Genomic DNA, 19,527 nt, shown 5'->3' with positions numbered 1-19,527 from the left:
TAGGCACATAACTCCTTGTATTCTATAGCATGAATGCCTAACTCCTAAGGCCCCTCCTATGGGAGAGTCCTTAAGCATCTGGGCCAATCAGGCTCTTAGACCCCTCCCCGGTGCATCCCATGATGCACCAGAAAAGGGGAAGGCCTGCCATTTTGAAAAGGTGGGCCTGCTGGCCAGAGGGAGTAAGCATCCATCCAGATGGCCTTACTTTAAATGGTATGGGGGTGGGGAGTATTGGAATGGTTTAAAGGGTGTTGGGCTGGGGTGTTTTGTGGTTCTGGGATGTCAGAGTTGGAGGTTTAGGGATTCGGGGGGGGGGGGGGGTGTTGGTAGTTGGAGGGTTCAGGGAGCTAGTGACAGGATGGAATGGGCATCCCTCCTGTCAATTGCCGATGAGAGAGGTGTCGGGAGATTGAGGATCTTAGGCAGAAAGGAGTGGGCATCCTTCCTGCTAATTGCTGATGGGGGGTGTTAGGTAGTGTTAGGCAGGATGGAATGGGCATCTGTCCTGCCAATTTTGGGGCTGGGTGTCGGGGGGGGGGGGGGTCCTCTGTTGCAGCCAGCTCAGCTGATCATAGAAGAGGTATTTTCCCCCTTGATCAGCCATGGCTTCAGAGAGTCCTGCTGGGTCAGCTTATCGGGGATTCCCGTGCCATGATCAACTCAGCTGGCTGTGTCTACTTTTAAGATATGAAATGTAGGCCAGCACTTTGCAGGCCTACAATTCAGGCTTCTGTTGCGGCTCTAGGTAGACACCTAGGACCATTTAAACTTGACTAAGGCCACTTCTGAGCAAAACCACGTCCACGCCCAGCCTTGGGAGAGCTTAGGTGTCCCTATGAATCTCCCTAGACCTGCGACAAATGCCCATAATGTAAGCGTCCTGCCTCAGGGAGGTTTTTTTCTAAAAAATGTGCATCCTGATTGGCTGCCATATGGTGGTAGGACGCCTACCGCCGCCTACAATCGGGATGCCTGTTTGTAGAATCAGCCCCTTACTGCATGGCAATATAGGTGTGCTAACAGATTAGTAGAGAATATGCCTACTCTGTACCCTAAGTCTTGCCCCAGCACTAAAATATATATATATTTGTTTAGCTCATGGGTATTCCACACACATGCAAAATTACCATGGAACACATGAGTGTAGCCTGTGTTAAGGCATTTTTTGCTGCCGTAAACACACCTTAGTGCTTACTGCAGCTTAGTAAAAGGACCACTATATAAGACAAATCTTCAATGATCCTTAAAGATTTTAGATTACAGATATAACAGTTATCAAAAACTTAACACATTATCATACCGAATAGTGATTATATGAGTAATATGCTTCAAGTAGGTATTGTTATCATACAGGCATCACATTAGTATGATATCACACTGGCATTGTTGTTGAAGTCCATCTTTCTCTCTCCTTGATCCCCTGCAATCAACCATCTTTTGGTCTAAAGTCCTGTGGTAGACAGGCGTCCCCCTCCTCCTGACTCCCTTTGGCGCTTAACATGGTTCCTTTCCTCCTTCCTGGGTTCTGTCAGCCAGCAATGTCCACTGTTCTCCTTCCTATGCAAATGGAATGCTATTGTCCTGCTACTCACATAACTTCTGGGTGCTTAAAAAGATCAACATATTTCATCCTGTGCCCAGAAAGGACCCTAGACTGGATATCTGGTCTAAGTTAGCCTGTGGTAGTCAGTGTTTATAGAAATGCTGACAGTTGCTGGCTAGATATTGATCAGTTAATACTTAACATAGAGGGTTTAAAATATAGATGAAATAGAGCATAAGAAAAAAAACTGGCTGCATACCACAGTAAGCACTCTGCTAGGTGTGGCCTAAAATAAATACATATGATAGAAAATGCTATGAATAGAAATCATGGGGGGGAGAGAGTTGGTTGTACACTACTTATGATTAATTGAAGTCTGGTAGTACAAAGGGGGAGAGTGTGGCGCAGTGGTTAAAGCTACAGCCTCAGGACCCTGGGGTTGGGGATTCAAACCCATGCTGCACTTTATGACCCTGGTCAAGTCGCTTAATCCCCCCATTGCCCCAGGTACACTAGATAGATTGTGAGCCCACCAGGACAGACAGGGAAAAATGCTTGAGTGCCTGAATAAATTCATGTAAACCATTCTGAGCTCCCCGGGAGAAAAATATAGAAAATTGAATAAGTAAATAGTGTGAAAAGCTTCAGCCTCTGATAACCAGAGCTGGTATTGTGACATCATAATGCCTCATTCCACCCATGCCTAAGAGGCAATCTCATCAGTGATGTCACAATGGCTTGATTGTCCTTCTATACTTGGCTCACTTTTACTATATTTTGATTTCTACAGTGGTGCAGTGGTTAAAGCTACAGCTTCAGCACCCTGGGGTTGTGGCCCTGGGCAAGTCACTTAATCCCCCCATTGCCCCAAGTACACTAGATACATTGTGAGCCCACCGGGACAGACAGGGAAAAATGCTTGAGTACCTAAATAAATTCATGTAAAATTGTTCTGAGCTCTCCTGGGAGAATGGTATAGAAAATTGAATAAATAAATAAATAAATAGAATTGTGGGTCAGATTGAATTGGAACATGAAAGACGCAACAGAAACATCCCATACCAAAAATAAAACCAGAAGTGTATGTGCTTGATATCAATATCGACTTGTAGATATGTAATTGCATTTCACTTACTTTGATTTTCTTTGCAGATCAAATGTACCCTAAAATATACCACACCTGCTTTTTCTTGATAACATATATGGCACCTCTGTGTCTCATGATACTGGCATACTTACAAATATTCCAAAAACTGTGGTGCCGCCAGGTAAGTTATTTTATATAAATTTGTGTTGCTTTCAAGTTGGCTAATAGTCCACTATAAGGAATGTGAACTGTATCGAACATATAAATGCTGTCAGTTTAAAAATAAAAATCACATTAAACTTTAATATAGGTTAAGCTATGGTAATATGCTTTACAATGAATGTGATACAAAACAAAGAAGCTCAGTTTTACTGGGCCAAACCTGTCCTGAGTACTAGGGATTTGTGACCCAAATTCTATAAACGACATCTGTTTAAGTTGGATTAATTGCCTTTAATTGACGTGATAATTGATCACATCATTTAAAAGCAATTAAAATGTCATTAAAAAAAGAATCCAACTGTTGTATGCACTCCAATTGTCTATCCCAAGATTCATAAAGTGCAGAAAACCTTGGATTGCAAGTAACTTGGTTTGCAAGTGTTTTGCAAGACAAGCAAAACTTTTTATTAAATTTTAACTTGATATACAAGCAATGTCTTGCAATACAAGTACATAGAGTATACCCACATCACAGCTGAGCTGATGGTTCTTCTCTCACTGACGCTATGGGAGTGTAGTGACTGTTCTAAATGAGTGAGGTATTGCAATACAAGTACATATAGTATTTTATATTAAAGTTTTGGGGTTGTGGAACGAACCATCTGAGTTTTCATTATATCATATGGAGAAATTCACTTTGATATACGATTGCTTTGGATTACAGGCATGCTTCTGGAATGACTTATGCTCACAAACCAAGGTTTTACTGTACTACCATCCCAGAATATACCCCATAGTTCTTTTAAACTTTCCTTCTTCAATTCTGTTAAGAGACTTTACTCAGACTTCAGCAGTGTCACTCAAAGCTCAAACCTTCTCATTGCAATGAGATTCACATACCCACCTCGTCATCAGTCTTTTTTTTTTTAAACGTTGACTTAGAAACATTGTAAATAACGGCAGATAAAGGCCAAATGGCCCATCTAGTCTGCCCATCCACAGTAACCATTATCTCTTTCTCTCTCTGAGAGATCCCACTTGCCTATCCCAGGCCCTCTTGAATTCAGGCACAGTCTCTGTTTTCACCTCTTCCTCTGGGAGACTGTTCCACGCATCTACCACCCTTTCCGTAAAAAAGAAAAAAGATTTCCTCAGATTACTCTGGAGCCTATCACCTCTTAACTTCATCCTATGCACTCTCATTGCAGTTTCCTTTCAAATGAAAGAGACTTGACTCATGCACATTTATATTATGTAGGTATTTAAACAACTCGATCTTATCTCCCCTCTCCCGCCTTTCCTCCAAAGTATACAGATTGAGATCTTTAAGACTGTTCCCATACGCCTTATCACGAAGACCATACACCATTTTAGTAGCCTTCCTCTGGACCAACTCCATCCTTTTTATATCTTTTTGAAGGTGCGGTCTCCAGAATTGTACACAATATTCTAAATGAGGTCTTACCAGAGTCTTATACAGAGGCATCAATACCTCCTTTTTCCTCCTGGCCATACCTCTCTCTATGCAACCTAGCATCCTTCCAGCTTTCGCTATCACCTTTTCAACCTGTTTGGCCACCTTGAGATCATCACATACAATCACACCCAAGTCCTGCTCTTCTGTTGTGCACATAAGTTCTTCACCCCCTAAACTGTACCATTCCCTCTGGTTTTTGCAGCCCAAATGCATGACCTTGTATTTCTTAGCATTAAATTTTAGCTGCCAAATTTCAGACCATTCTTCAAGCTTTGCCAGGTCTTTCTTCATGTTATTCACACCATCCGGCATGTTTACTCTATTGCAGATTTTGGTATCATCCGCAAAGAGGCAAATCTTACCCGACAACCCTTCAGCAATATCATTTATAAAAATGTTAAAAAGAACAGGCCCAAGAACTGAACCTTGAGGCACACCACTGGTAACATACCTTTCCTCAGAGCGATCTCCACTGATCACTACCCTCTGTCGCCTTCCACTCAACAAGTTCCTGGCCCAGCTCGTCACTTTGAGACCAATCCCAAGGGTACTCAACTTATTTATTAGACATCTGTGCAGAACACTGTCAAAGGCTTTGCTAAAATCTAAATATACCACATCTAGCGCACATTCTCTATCCAATTCTCTGGTCACCCAGTCAAAGAAATTGATCAGATTTGTCTGACAAGACCTACCTCTAGTGAATCCATGTTGCCTCCAGTCCTGTAATCCACAGGATTACAGAAACTTGACCATTCTCTGTTTTAAAAGTGTTTCCATTAATTTACTTACCACAGAAGCCAGACTTACCAGCCTGTAATTCCCTCCTTCTTCCTTACTTCCACTTTTGTGGAGAGGGACCATATCCACCCTTCTTCAGTTCTCCGGTACCACTCCTGACTCTAGAGATTCATTGAAAAGATCTGTCTTATTTATCTTGCTTTTATTTTAAGTTAAGCCTCATATAAACTTCAACATACTTGTCCTCCTTGAGCTACTCCTTGGGGCAGGAACAGGCTTGCCTCCTATTTTCTTCCCAACTGTGTGGTATGAGTAGCTCACTGGAGAAGTTAGAGGGAGTCCTTAAAAAAGCTGCTTTGTAAGATGAAACATGTTGGACATATTCCCCCAGGCCAATGGACACTTTGGGGCTCATAATAAAAATATTAAAAAACTTCTAAAAACCCGCCTAATTCGGTACTTGGATGATCTATAAGACAAGTCATCCAAGTGTCGATAATCAAAATGGGTTTTAGGAGGATCTAAAAATGGCTTAGGCCTTTTCAGTGCTGCTGTATGACCAGAGCTAAAAGGGGCGTTTTAGGAGGAATGGTGAGGTTGGGATTTGGGTGGGACGTGGGCTGATCTAAACTAAGTCGTATTGCAAGTATAACTGAAAGTTTAACTAGGCTGCCTGGACGGAAGTTGTTCGTTGTGACTTAGGCCATATAAAACCAGGTCTAAGTGCCAAAAAAGTATCCAAAGTGACCAGATAAGCACTGCAAACACAAAGTACAGACCCCCTCACACTGCCCCAATGATCATTGCCCCCCCCCCACAATACCATAAAAATTAGAATAAAAATATAAATACTTGCCTCCAGAACATCAGCAGCTGCATAGGAAAGCCTAGTAGAGCAGCACAGAGGTGGCTTAAGTAGGACTAGTGAACCATAGAGAGGAGGACCCTGGCCCATAAGCCACTCTAACCACTACATTTATAGTGAAAAGTGAAAAGTGTGCACCCCCCAAACCCTACTGTACTGCCACATCGGTGCCACCTGCAGCTGTGAGGACTATTGGGGTTGTAGACAAGTGGGCCTAGTAGGTTTTGGATGTGTTTTGGGGGGCTCACCATGACCTATAAGGGAGTTAAGGTGAGATGTTTATGTGGCACCTTTTTTGTGAAGTTCACAGCAGTGCCCTGTAAGGTGCCTCACTACTTTGTTGCCATGTCTGGGTGTCCAATCCATCACTTTTCTGGCCCCTCCCACATCCAAAAGGTCTTGTTCTAGCCGTTTTGACTTGGATGAATTTTTGGACGAGAATGGGTATAAAGATAGACAACTTAGTGGTCTGGACGATCAAACAGCTGGACGTACAGTTAGACGATTCTTGAAGAAAAAAAAATATTTTGAATGTATTTTTCAAGAATGGACTTTAGGCACTGCTGACCTTGGGCAACTAGCAACTTAGGCCCAAAACAGACTTAGACGTTTCTTCCGATAATGCCCCTCTATGTCTAAAGACTAAGTTCATTTTCCCTAAACTTCTTTAATACTATAAGAGTACAAGTATGTTGAAGTTTATATGAGGATTAACTTAAAATAAAAGCAAGATAAAAAAGTGACACAAAAATCTGTACTGGGATCAGTGTTTTTTCATCATATTTACAAATGATTTGGAAATGGAAATGATAAATGAGATGATCAAATCTGCAGATGACACAGAACAATTCAAAGCTATTAAGGTGGGGGGGATTCATCAAAGGTGCTAAGCACGTTAGCGTGCACTAAATGTTAAAGACAAACTGGAAACATATTCCTATGGACTTCTTTAGTGTTTAATATGCGCTCATTGTTAGCGTGTGCTAACATGATTAGCATGCACTAGCACGGGGCAAATCATATAGGAGGCATGTAAAGTTAGGCGCCTATCTTACCCCCCCTCCCCTTTTACAACTGCACAAGAGGTTTTTAGCACTGGCCAGTGCTGAATGCTCTGCGCTGCTCCATTGGTCATAGAGTTCCTTCAGCGCATCAGCTGGTGCTAAAAACCTCTTGCATGATTTTGTAATTAGGAAATTGGCTTCAATCATGAATTTGAACAAGCTAATTGAAAAAAAAAATTAATTGGACGATAGGCAAAAGATAGGTGCCTTATCACATGGCGTTTATCAGCGCCTAACAGTAAAGTAGGTGTATTTAGAGGTGGAATGACTTAGACACCTCTAGGCACAATTCTCAGAGCTAATACCACCGTGGCCGGCAATAAAAAAGCCTAATGTGGCTTTGTAAAAGGGGGGGGGGGGTAATCTTTTAAAAAGTATCAAAATGATAAAAAAATTTATGACAGTGTGGATGGTGAAAAAGAATGGAAATTAATTTCAAGACTTTATTAACATAGTAACATAGTAAATGATGGCAGATAAAGACCTGAATGGTTCATCCAGTTTGCCCTGTAAATCATATGCATAGGAATTCCATGATTAAATTAAAATGTCTTTTTTCTTTGTTATTTCTGGGCTATAGACCTTAGAAGTCTACATGGTACTATCCTTAGGTTCCAACTACTAGAGTTGCTGTTGATGCTCACTCCAGCCTATCCAAACCATCTCATTTGCAGGATTCAGACCATGAAAGTTTGCCCATTCATAACCTAATTAGCAATCCTCTGTGTTCATCCCACACTTTTTTGAATTCCATCACAGTTTTCCTCTCCATCACTTCCCCTGGGAGGGCATTCCAGGCATCCACCACCCTCTCCATGAAAAATTTTTTCCTAACATTACTCTTAAGTTGTCACTGCATGGCAGCTTGTCACCACTTGAACACCAAGGCTTTTCACTGGAAACTCAACCCTAAACCTTGGTTAGTTCATTCTGACATTTTGGGCTCCTTTTACAAAGCCACACTAGGGCCTTAACGCACAGAATGGCGCACGCTAATTTGCTACGTGCACTAGCCGCTACCGCCTCCTTTTGAGCAGGTGGTAGATTTTCGGCTAGCGCGCGCTATAGCATGTGCTAATCCAGTGCGTGCATTATAACCGCTAGCGTGGCTTAGTAAAAGGAGCCCTTTGTGTATCAAAGAAAAACAAGGAGCCCTTAGGATATTTCACCTCATATTTAATGAAGCGGGCGATCAAGAAGACTCCAACCTGGAGGGGTTAAGCACATAAAAATAATAACGTCCAAACAAAACCTCTTTATCATCCACTATCATCTCTCAGCCAATTGGCCCAGTATGTTCTTTAAATTTCTTCGGGGCTCTAGCACTGCCCCTAATCCACCAGCAGTCCACTGGCCTTTGTTTAGTACCACAGAATGTCTTTAATAATCACTCCAAAGGGCAATTCTTGAGGTAAATGCTCAAAAAGAAAAGAAAAAATACCATTTCTAAGTCCATCCCTCCCCTACACTGCATTATACACAGTCCACAGCAATTTCTCATGTAGTTCTCTGGCTTTTATCACCACAAACTAGAGTCTGAATGTCTCTAGGCTCTCTGCCACCCCGTAGGAATCCTCCAAGTTTACAGGTTTCCTCCCCACCTAGGTATTCCTCTGGAATTACTGCTGGTTCTTGCTGCTATCAATCTTTATAGCTTCCAGGCTGGAGATATTTTATCCTGGTAATGGGCTCGGTTATCACCAACCCATTTTCCCCTTTTAAGTCCATACCTTCTGACTCCTGGGGAGAACTTTCAGTTTGTGTCATTTCTCTTCCTTCCTGAATTCCCCCCAGTGTCTTCCTAGTCCATCTCCGTTTGACCTCCCTCTGCTCTTTCCAACTGTTTAACTAGTTCCTTGTCAGCACCTGTCCCCTGTCTTTCCCAAAACCCAGTCCCTGAGTGGCTTGGCCATGTAAACCAAGGAGGATGGCCCACTCCTTGAGTCTCTCCTGTTCCAGGTTTTTGCATAAACTCTAGAAATTGTCTCAAGGGAGGCCAATCCTTATGATCATGGAAAGGGTTAGTTATCTCTGTGTTCTTCCTCGGGACAGAGGAGTGGGACTCAGATTCAGCCACTGCTAATTCTTATTTAAAGGAACACATTCCCTTTTCCTTTTAGGTTTAAACCCCATCCTCTTGCCACCTCTTTCCTCCTCACAAAGTCTACCACCCTCAACCTCAATTTATGTCCTCTAGTTTTACCAAATTCCTTTCTCTGGAAAATATTTAGTCCTATATTAATATCTTCCAAATATTTAAATGTCTATATCATATCACCCCTGTCCCTCCTCTCCTCCAGAGTATACATGTTGAAGTCTTCTAGTCACTTCTCGTACTTCTTTTAGCGCAACCTCCCTACTATTTTTGCCGCTTTCCTCTGGATCGCTTCAAGTCTTTTTCATATCCTTGACCAGATACGGCCTCCAAAACTGAACACAATACTCCAAGTGTGGCCTCATCAATGACCTATATAGTGGCATCAACACCTCCTTTCTTCTGCTGGTTATGCCTATCTCTACTGTATACAGCCTAGCATCCTCCTGGCTACAGCTACAGGCACTGCCTTGTCACACTGCTTCGTCGCCTTAAAAAAGTGTCATTTTAGTTTTCATTGCAATACAGTATTCTCTGCAATAAAGAAATTCTGACAATCATAAGGCTCCTGAGGCAAAACACGTGTTGAGCCACTATAGCAATAAAAACAGAGATTTAAATTTAAAGCACCTTGGTGGTTTTTTGGACATCACTGTTCATTTGTCTGTCATCGTCTTGTGGAGGCAATCCTCCTGTTTTGATTTGTCATCTGAATTTATACCACAAAGGAGTTTCAATGTCTATCTTATCTCCCCTTTCCTACCTTTCCTCCAAAGTATATATATTGAGATCTTGAAGTCTGTCCCCATATGTTTTACGATGAAGACCATTAACCATTATAGTAGCTGTCCTCTGGACTGACTCCATCCTGTTTATATGTTGTTGAACAGTGGTCTCAAACTCGTGGCCCAGGGGCCACGTGCAGCCCCACCAGGTACTATTTTGAGGCCCTCGGTATGTTTATCATAATCATAAAAATAAAATAAAAGTTTCTTGATCATATGTCTCTGTAGCTATAAATTACAATATTATTATTAAGACTTAGCCAAAAGGAAAGATTTATAAACTATAAAGAGTTTTACCTCATGCAAAATTGTCATTTCTTTAATAAGACATTGATTATTTTTTTTCTGAGGCCCTCCAAGTACCTACAAATCCAAAATGTGGCCCTGTAAAGGGTTTAAGTTTGAGACCACTGTTATTGAAGGTGCGTTGTCCAGAATTGTACTCAGCATTCTAAATGAGGTTTCACCAGAGTCTTATACAGGGGCATCAATGCTCCTTTTTCCTGCTAGTCATACCTCTCCCTAAGCACCCAAGCGTCCTTCTAGCTTTCAACGTCACTTTTTCTACTTGTTTGGCCACCTTAAGATCATCACGTTTGATCACACGCAAGTCCTGCTCCTCTTTTGTGCACAAAAATTCTTCACCCCCTAAATTATCCCATTCCGTTTTGTGTTTTTTATAGCCTGAATGCATGACCCTTAGCATTAAATCTTAGCTGACTAGCGCCAGATCATTTTTCAAGCTTTATTAGGTTCACCCTCATTTTATCCATCCCATCAAGACCATCTGCCCTATTGCAGATTTTGATACAATCCTCAAAGAGGCAAACCTTACCAGACAGCCTTTCAGCAATATCACTTGCAAATTCTGTTAAAAAGAACAGGTCCAAGAACTGAACCTTATGGCACACCACTGATAAAATTGCTTTCCTCAGAGTGACTTTCATTTACTATTACCCTCTGTCACTGTCCCCTCAACCAGTTCCTAATCTAGTCCATCACTTTGAGGCCCATAATGAGGGCACTGGGTTTATTTATTAGACACCTGTGTGGAATTTATTTATTTATACGCCACTTATAGCCTAAGGGCTCCTTTTACTAAGCTGCGTTAGCGTTTTTAGCACATGCAGCATTTTAGCACGCTAAACCCGCGCTGCGCGGCTAGAACTAATTCAAGCTCAGTGCTGGCATTAGCGTCTAGCACGCGCTATTCTGCACATTAATGCCCTAACGCGGCTTAGTAAAAGGAGACTTAAGTGGTTTACATTCAGGTACTCAAGCATTCTTCCCTATCTGTCCTGGTAGGCTCACACTATCTAAATGTACCTGGGATAATGAGGGGATTAAGTGACTTGCTGAGGGTCACAAGGAGCAGTGTGGGTTTGAACCTACAACCTCAGGGTGCTCAGGCTTTAGCACTAACCACTGCACCACACATCCCCCATTATGTCAAAGGCTTTGCTAAAGTTATGCGTTTGTGCCTTCATTGCATACCTTTATGCCCATCTTTGGACACACAGGCCTCACGTTTAGAAACTATCTGCTCAGGGCCTCTGTCCTTTTCCTCTCTACAGTTTTACCTCCCAATAGCTGGACTCTGGTTCAGCACTCTAGCTAGCTTTCTTTCAATGTGGCCCTGGGACGGAGCCCTACTCACTCCATCAAAAACTTATATAAGAAACTGCAATATTAACAATGTACAAATTCAATATGTTATCATTTAAAAAAAAAAAAATAATAAATCTAATGTGTTGAAGTTTAGGCAGAAGCCTGCATCTGTAATATCTGATAAAATGCAATATAGGAATAAAAGCAATCCTTGTCTATAATATGTCAAATGGTGTGAGATCTGCTTGGCAACAAATATAATTTATTCATGTGGCTTTGAATGGTGCTCTTGTTTCAGTATCTGCACATCCCTTATGATTTTAAGAGTGGCTCCCTATGTATGTGTGTGAGAGAAGCCACTCCAACTAAGGATAAATGATGTTTAGTGCCATATGGATCCATATAAATGTTATCAGTTATTTATAGTGATGCTTACTGGTTTTTTTTTTCCTTCTTTAGTCTACGAGAACCATGCCTCTCCTTTGCTTTTGTAGTTTAGGATAGTGCAGAATATTCAGAGATAAGAGCATAAGAATAGCCTTACTGGGTCAGACCAATGGTCCATTAAGCCCAGTAGCCCGTTCTCACGGTGGCCAATCCAGGTCACTAGTACCTGGCCAAAACCCAAGGTGTAACAATATTCCATGCTGCCAATACAGGGCAAGCAGTGGCTTCTCCTATGTCTTTCTCAATAACTGACTATAGACTTTTCCTCCAGGAATTTGTCCAAACCTTTCTTAAAACCAGCTACGCTATCCGCTCTTACCACATCCTCTGGCAACCCGTCCTCCTATTGGTTTTAAAAAGTATTTCCCTGTAACTTCATTGAGTGTCCCCTAGTCTTTGTAATTTTGACGGAGTGAAAAATCAATCCACTTGTACCCGTTCTACTCCACTAAGGATATTGTAAACTTCAATCATATCTTCCCTCATCCGTCTCTTTTCCAAGCTGAAGAGCCCTAACCATTTTAGTCTTTCCTCATAAGACACCAGTTATTGAAAGTGAAGCCAGAGGAGAAAGTCTGATGTAATGGCACAAGCTTAAGTGTTTATATCGCTATACTTTAATTAATGTGAAATGTTAGAAATCCTAGTAGAGAAGCTGAGTAGCAGAACCTTTTCTGTTGCCTGCTAAAATTGATCCAAGATGCCCAAGTATTGAAGAAATGTGCCTATTTAAAAAACATTACCTGAAAAAGAAAAGAAGAAAAAAAGAAACACAAATCAAATGAAAAATCCTATAAACAAACCAGTCATGTTAATAAAATAAGAACATAAGAATAGCCTTACTGGATCAGGCCGATGGTCCATCAAGTCCAGTAGTCCGTTCTCACGGTAGCCAAACCAGGTCCCTAGTACCTGGCCAAAACCCAAAGAGTAGCAACATTTCATGCTACTGATCCAGGGCAAGTAGTGATTTCCCCCATGTCTTTCTCAAAAACAGACTATGGACTTTTCCTCCAGGAACTTATCCAAACCTTTCTTAAAACCAGCTACGCTATCCGCTCTTACCACAACCTCTGGCAACGTGTTCCAGAACTTAACTATTCTCTGAACGGCATTTATCTGGGTGGAAGCCATTCCACTTGGATAAGAGCTGCTGAATATTGACGTATTTGTCTGTTAATACTGTATGTCTGTCAGTTCAAAAAAATTACCATACATTAATAGGCGGCAATAATTTCAATGTTATTGCAGATTCCAGGAACCTCATCAGTCATTCAGAAACAATGGAAGCCATTGCAGCGTTCAACGCAGCTTCGAGGGCCCAGCCAACCAAGCTCTAAGCCAAAAGGAAACGCTGTGGCTGCTGAAATCAAACAGATTAGAGGCAGGAGGAAAACGGCTCGTATGCTCATGGTGGTTCTCTTTGTCTTTGCTCTTTGCTATTTACCAATTAGCATCCTAAATATCCTAAAAAGGTAAAGTTTGTTTTATTTATATATAAACATTGTGAGATGAGAGGCTCTCTTTTGGGAGATACTTTTATTCTGAGGTTTGGTGTTTTTTTTCCCCCGCTATTTTTGTTTCATTTACGCATGCGTTTTTTCTGGCAAATTCTATATACTGTACTACGTCTAAAGCAGGGGTGTCAAAGTCCCTCCTCGAGGGCCGCAATCCAGTCGGGTTTTCAGGATTTCCCCAATGAATATGCATGAGATCTATCAGCATACAATGAAAGCAGTGCATGCAAATAGATCTCATGCATATTCATTGGGGGAAATCCTGAAAATCTGACTGGATTGCGGCCCTCGAGGAGGGACTTTGACACCCCTGGTCTAAAGTTAGGTGCCCACACTGGGGCGCCTAACCGATGTAAGCACCTAACTTACCCCCCTTTTATGAAGTTGCGTTAGGCTTTTTTTTTTTTTATCACCGGCCACAGCGGTATTAGCTCCGACACTCATAGGAATTCTATCAGCGTCGGAGCTAATGCCGCCACGGCCAGTGATAAAAAAAAGCCTAACATGGCTTCAAGCTGCGCTAGAGTTTTTAGCACGGGCTGGCAAAGAAAGCGCTCAGATGCTCGTAGGAATTCTATAGAAGCTGGAGCATTTACCGTGCCAGCTCTCGCTAAAACCCTCTAGCGCAGCTTGATAAAAAGGGGGTATATAAGAAGAATTATCTTCAAAACGGTGTGCTTATGATATGAATTTCTATTCCAACATTATATAATTAAAATCTATAGCAAAAGTCACCATGAATATTTCTGTCTACCTTTGGAATATTAACAAAGGATTATAGAGTATGTGGCACTTGTCAAGGATAATTATCTTTAAATTCAGTTTTCTGTGAAAGGTATTTAAATTTATAAAGATTATATCCCATGGGGAAGCACTAGGGTGTGAAACGATAAGGGGCTGTTTGTCGGAGTCAGAGCCACAGCCTTTTCCTCTTTAATTGTTACACTGTGTTTATTTAATAAAGTGTTTCTAAGGGGGAGAGTCAATTTAGGCTTTATAGCAGTAATAACCTATTTGATATTCGTGACTTCTCATGGTTTGGTCTTTGACTCATAATGTGTTTCCAGAGCAACACACTGCGAAACCATGAAACTTGTCATAGATTACCAGGAGGCTGGCACTCTAGCTGGAGACAGAAAGTGTTTCAGTTGAGCTAAGCTCAAACAGCAAATGTAGAATATGAATATCGGTGCTGCTTCTCATCAGTCTAAAGATTTTTTTCCTTGCAATTTTGTTTTTCACTCAGTCTCCTCCTGTCTGTTATATTGTCACATGTTTAAAAAAGTTTGAATTTGTCCCCTTAATTCTATAACCGTGGAGGGGAATAATAAAAAAAAAAAGGTCTAAGTCCACTTTTGGCCTAAGGCCTTAAACATTGAAAGTAGAAGCAGGGAAAATGTCCATTATCAAAAAAAACGTCCAAAAGGAGGTTTTTTGTTTATAATGGCCTGCCTCTACGTTCAGCTGTTTAAACGCCCAGACAACCACTATGTCTACACTAACACCATATAATCAACCTAAAAAAAAGCCTAACTCCCAAACGCCCAAAACAAGAGCTTTTATATAAGAACATAAGCAATGCCTCCGCTGGGTCAGACCTGAGGTCCATCGTGCCCAGCAGTCCACTCACACGGCGTCCCAACAGGTCCAGGACCTGTGCAGTAATCCTCTATCTATACCCCTCTATCCCTTTTTCCAGCAGGAATTTGTCCAATCCTTTCTTAAACCCCAGTACCGTACTCTGCCCTATTACGTCCTCTGGAAGCGCAATCCAGGTGTCCACCACACGTTGGGTAAAGAAGAACTTCCTAGCATTCATTTTGAATCTGTCCCCTTTCAACTTTTCCGAATGCCCTCTTGTTCTTTTATTTTTTGAAAGTTTGAAGAATCTGTCCCTCTCTACTCTCTCTATGCCCTTCATGATCTTATAAGTCTCTATCAAATCCCCTCTAAGTCTCCTCTTCTCCAGGGAAAAGAGACCCAGTTTCTCCAATCTCTCTGCGTATGAGAGGTTTTCCATCCCTTTTCTTAGAAGTGTCGCTCTCCTCTGAATCCTCTCGAGTAACGCCATATCCTTCTTAAGGTACGGTGACCAATATTGGACGCAGTACTCCAGATGCAGACGCACCATCGCCCGATACAACAGCAGGATAACTTCTTTCGTTCTGGTTGTAATACCCTTCTTGATTATACCTAGCATTCTATTCGCTCTCTTAGCGGCCGCTGCACCATTACCCCAAGTCCCTTTCTTGGGTACTCTCATTCAATAACATCCCTCCCATCGTATAGTTGTACCTCGGGTTTCTGCTTCCCACATGTAATACTTTACATTTGTCAAAGTTGAACTTCATCTGCCACCTCGTCGCCCATTCCCCTAATTTGTTCAAGTCCCTTTGCAATTCTTCACAGTACTCTTTAGTCCAAGCTCCACTGAACAGTTTGGTGTCGTCTGAATACTTTAGACTTCAACCAAAGATTGTCAGAATGCTCCTGTTTAGTAAACCTGTGTTTGAGCTGTCCATACCTTTTTCTAGTAGCCTTAGGGAAGCTGTACACACCACCTGCATGGCACTGTACTCAAGCCAGCGGCGTTTCACAAAAAAAAAAAAAATACAAGTTCAAAAGAAAAAATACTTCCCAACTGCAATGTTCAGGTTTTCATTTCAAATAAAACATGCTGCTTCTAGTAATTTTAAACTTCAGTTCTTATGCTTTACCACACAATGCTGCTGATATGATGTCCCACAGTGTCCTTTAGCCTTTGTTCCTGGCTACGCCCCAGTGCAAAGCACTGGGAAAGAGTTGCTGAGTCTGCAATAAGGTTGGAAAAATAGTCCCTCAAAAAAACCCGCCCAGTTTCCATAAACTCTGCTCAAAAACCAACTCCTTACTGCAGGCTGCAGAATTAAAGCAGGCCAAAATAAACTAATAATTTTAAAAAAAAAACCCACTTCTGAAGGTTTTCTTTTTACAGCACTCTCAGCCAGTCCCCTCTGGCTTTTCCAGGTGTCTGGCAATCCCACACAGCACCAAATTCTCACACAAAAACACTTGCCTTTCTTCGGCAAACGTCCATTGCCTCTGGTTGCCCTTTAACTGTATCGATTTCCACGTCCCATTTCATGGTTTATCCTGGGCTTGTTTCAAGGCTCTGGCTTTCCTTTTCTGAATCACTGGTATCAATGCCCATACCTTCAGCAGGCTCTGGTTGTGTGCTTCTCAGCTATGTGCGTTCCTGTGCGTGTGGTTTCTCTCCCTGATTCTGCGTCCCCCTCTCTAACCAAACTCCCAGCTTGTTTAAGGTGTGAATGCCACACCCCAAACTTCCAGCTTGAGGGAGTGAATCCTATACTCTTTGGCTCCCTCTCTGGCCCTGGGATGTACTGCTCTGATTCACACAGGGTTTTTTCCTCTCTGAGCTTTGTGCCTCCCCCTCCCCCAACATGCTTCCTTGCAATTAATGTTGTGAGGAATGCTGCACTAAGAAGGATAGTAGGCTGGTTTGGAAAGCTGGGCTTGACAGCCTTCATTGACTGCCTAAGCTTCAAGGTTAGAGTGAGCGGGCGTTCCTGGCATGGCAAGTAGGTGACTATCATCCCTGCATAAGAGGGCTTGATAAGGTTCACATTAAGACTGTACATATTATATTAATTGTAAAAAAAAAACAAAAACCTAGTCTGAAATAGCGGAAAACAAGAAAGCCTTTAATCTTTTCAAAAGATTTGATAGGTAGTGCATGACCACAAACTGATGGGTCATGAAGTAGTAAATTGAAAAGAGCAAGAACGGAAGACTTGACTCTTTGACTGAACACCTTTAAATGATGGTAAAGACAACTTATAAGCAGTAGAAGATCTTTGTCTACCACTTTGTCGTGGTAGACCTAAAGTCAGTGGTACAACTGAGTCACCTAATTGTCCATAAAATATTTTAAAAACTAGACAGTTACACTTAAATTTGACTCTTGAAAGAATAAGAAGTCAATGTTGTGATCTCAAGAGGGGTGTTACATATTCAAATTTATTTTTCTTAAAAATCAGCTAAGCTGCAGTATTCTGTATTGGTTGTGGATGTTTTCAATTACCCTTACTAATACTACAATAAATTGAATTACAATAGTCCAGTTGAGCTAATACAGTAGACTGAATAATCATGGAAAAATAATGTTCATAGTCAAACAGAAAAGGCACGGGAGGTGTCTTGTCAACCAATGATGATAGTCTTTATTTAAAAACAGTGGTCCCAACAAGGATCCCTGTTTCGACGTATAGGAAACGCCCTCCTCAGGGGACACTATTAAGAAATATGCAACACATAAAAAAAACAATTAAAATCTTAGGTCACATATCACGATGCATATACATTAGTAAAAGACAGCATTTGGGACATATAGCAATCTAAATTTAAAAAATGATAAACATGTAAACTATATTAAGATATTTATTTATATTCTGCATATCCTACAATTCTATGTGAATTACAAATTATTCAGGTGCTCAAGCATTTTTCCCTATCTGTCCTGGTGGGCTCACACTCTATCTAATGTACCTGGGGCACTGGGGGATTAAGTGACTTGCCCAGGGTCACAAAGAGCAGTGCAGGATATGAACCCACAATCCCAGGGTGCTGGGGCTGTAGCTCTAACCACTGCACCACACACTACCCACATAAAACATATCATTCAGTTGTTATTTAAGTCTCCTTTTTAGCCAATGTTTTTTCATGCCAATATGTTTCCTTCTAGTCAAGCCCTCTACTCATGTTGCACTTATTACACAGGTCATCCAGTTTGTCTCCATTCCCTCTGGGTTACTTTCCTTTTTATTAATATATTCCCATATTACACTGCATGTCTGGCAACATTTGTACATTATCTGTCTGGCTCACACATTAAATGCACTCCGTCCTCATTCACCATATAGCTCTCGGTCAGCATTTAACTAGTTAGTGGTAATATTTTGTCCACTATCCTACTTTATCTGTCGAGTTAACTGGGAACTGGTCTCAATATTGACCAGTACCTGGTAACTGCCACACTAGCCTGGACATGCTCCAGGATTGAATATCTAGGGTTTATTCAGCCTATGGCTATGAGTGGCTTACGAGCCATTTACCACCATGGACTAATTATCAGGCCCATGGGCATTTATCACTTCTATACAGGGCAGGATTAACCAATAGGCCAAGTAGGCACATGCCTAGGGCCCAAAATGGTCAGGGGGGCCCGATGAAGGAGGGCATCAACATTGTTTTTTCCAAATGGCAATGGGCTCCTCCAGCATCAATCAGCAACGCGGACCCCTCCAGCATCGATCGGCAACGCGGGCCCCACCCCGATCGACAATGCGGGCCCCACCCCGATCGGCAACACGCCCTCCCCCCCATCAACGGACAGTAAGACAAGCAAGCAACACGGGTAAGAAAGGCAACGGAAACTGTAATTGTGCAAGCAGTGCTGCTTGCCCAAAGCTTCCCTCTGACGCAGCTTCCTGTTTCCGCCTGGGTGCATGGTGGGGTGGGGTGGGGCAGGGGGCCCAGTGTACTTGTGTGCCTAGGGGCCCTCGACGAATTAATTCTGCCCTGCTTCTATATCATTTGAATGTTCTAATGTGTGCCTGTTGAGGTGTTTTATTTGTATTGTGCTGACATTATGAATGTCATATCTTTTCTATATGAATGTGCTTTCCATCGTTCCTATTATGATGCATCATTGCTGCCTTTTATCATGCAGGTATTCAGTTTTCTAAACTGTCTATTTATAAATTTTGTTGAATGCAGAGTACAAAGTACAGTCCACTGTTTTCACTTCAGTGAACTGCATTTGACTCCACAAAACTTGTTTTTAATATTGCAGAAAATAATGAAGAACAAACAGATATGAACCTGGCTAGTTCATCCTTTCTGAATCTTATGCCATCCAGGGAAAGGCTGCTTATTGTGTCAAGCAAAGCCTGCAATCAATTTTCAAGCCATAATTCTGTCCCCTCAAGCACTTGCAACTCTTCAGCCCCTCTGTACATTTGCAACACAATCGAGTTCTTCTGCCAAAATTTGGTTGGGTAATTTATTTTTAGTTCCCTCTGTACTCTATCCTTTATTATCACTTGTGCCAAACACTGTGCTGGGAATAAGA

At 41.8% G+C, this 19,527-nt stretch overlaps 1 protein-coding gene across 5 annotated transcripts in view; it reads left to right on the top strand.

Annotated features, from left to right (window-relative positions):
• HCRTR2 (hypocretin receptor 2) overlaps positions 1-19,527 on the top strand; it is a 132,921-nt gene that overhangs the window by 83,531 nt on the left and 29,863 nt on the right. For all 5 annotated transcript variants that reach the window (XM_033938476.1, XM_033938478.1, XM_033938479.1 and 2 more), the window contains 2 exons: positions 2,699-2,814; positions 13,129-13,352. In XM_033938476.1, the coding sequence (XP_033794367.1) occupies positions 2,699-2,814; positions 13,129-13,352 (340 nt within the window). The remainder of the gene's footprint in view (positions 1-2,698; positions 2,815-13,128; positions 13,353-19,527) is intronic.

Source organism: Geotrypetes seraphini, chromosome 3 (genome assembly GCF_902459505.1).
Source record: "Geotrypetes seraphini chromosome 3, aGeoSer1.1, whole genome shotgun sequence".
NCBI lineage: Eukaryota > Metazoa > Chordata > Amphibia > Gymnophiona > Dermophiidae > Geotrypetes > Geotrypetes seraphini.
The sequence above is the reverse complement of the archived record's forward strand: the minus strand, read 5'-3'. Positions and strand labels throughout refer to the sequence as shown.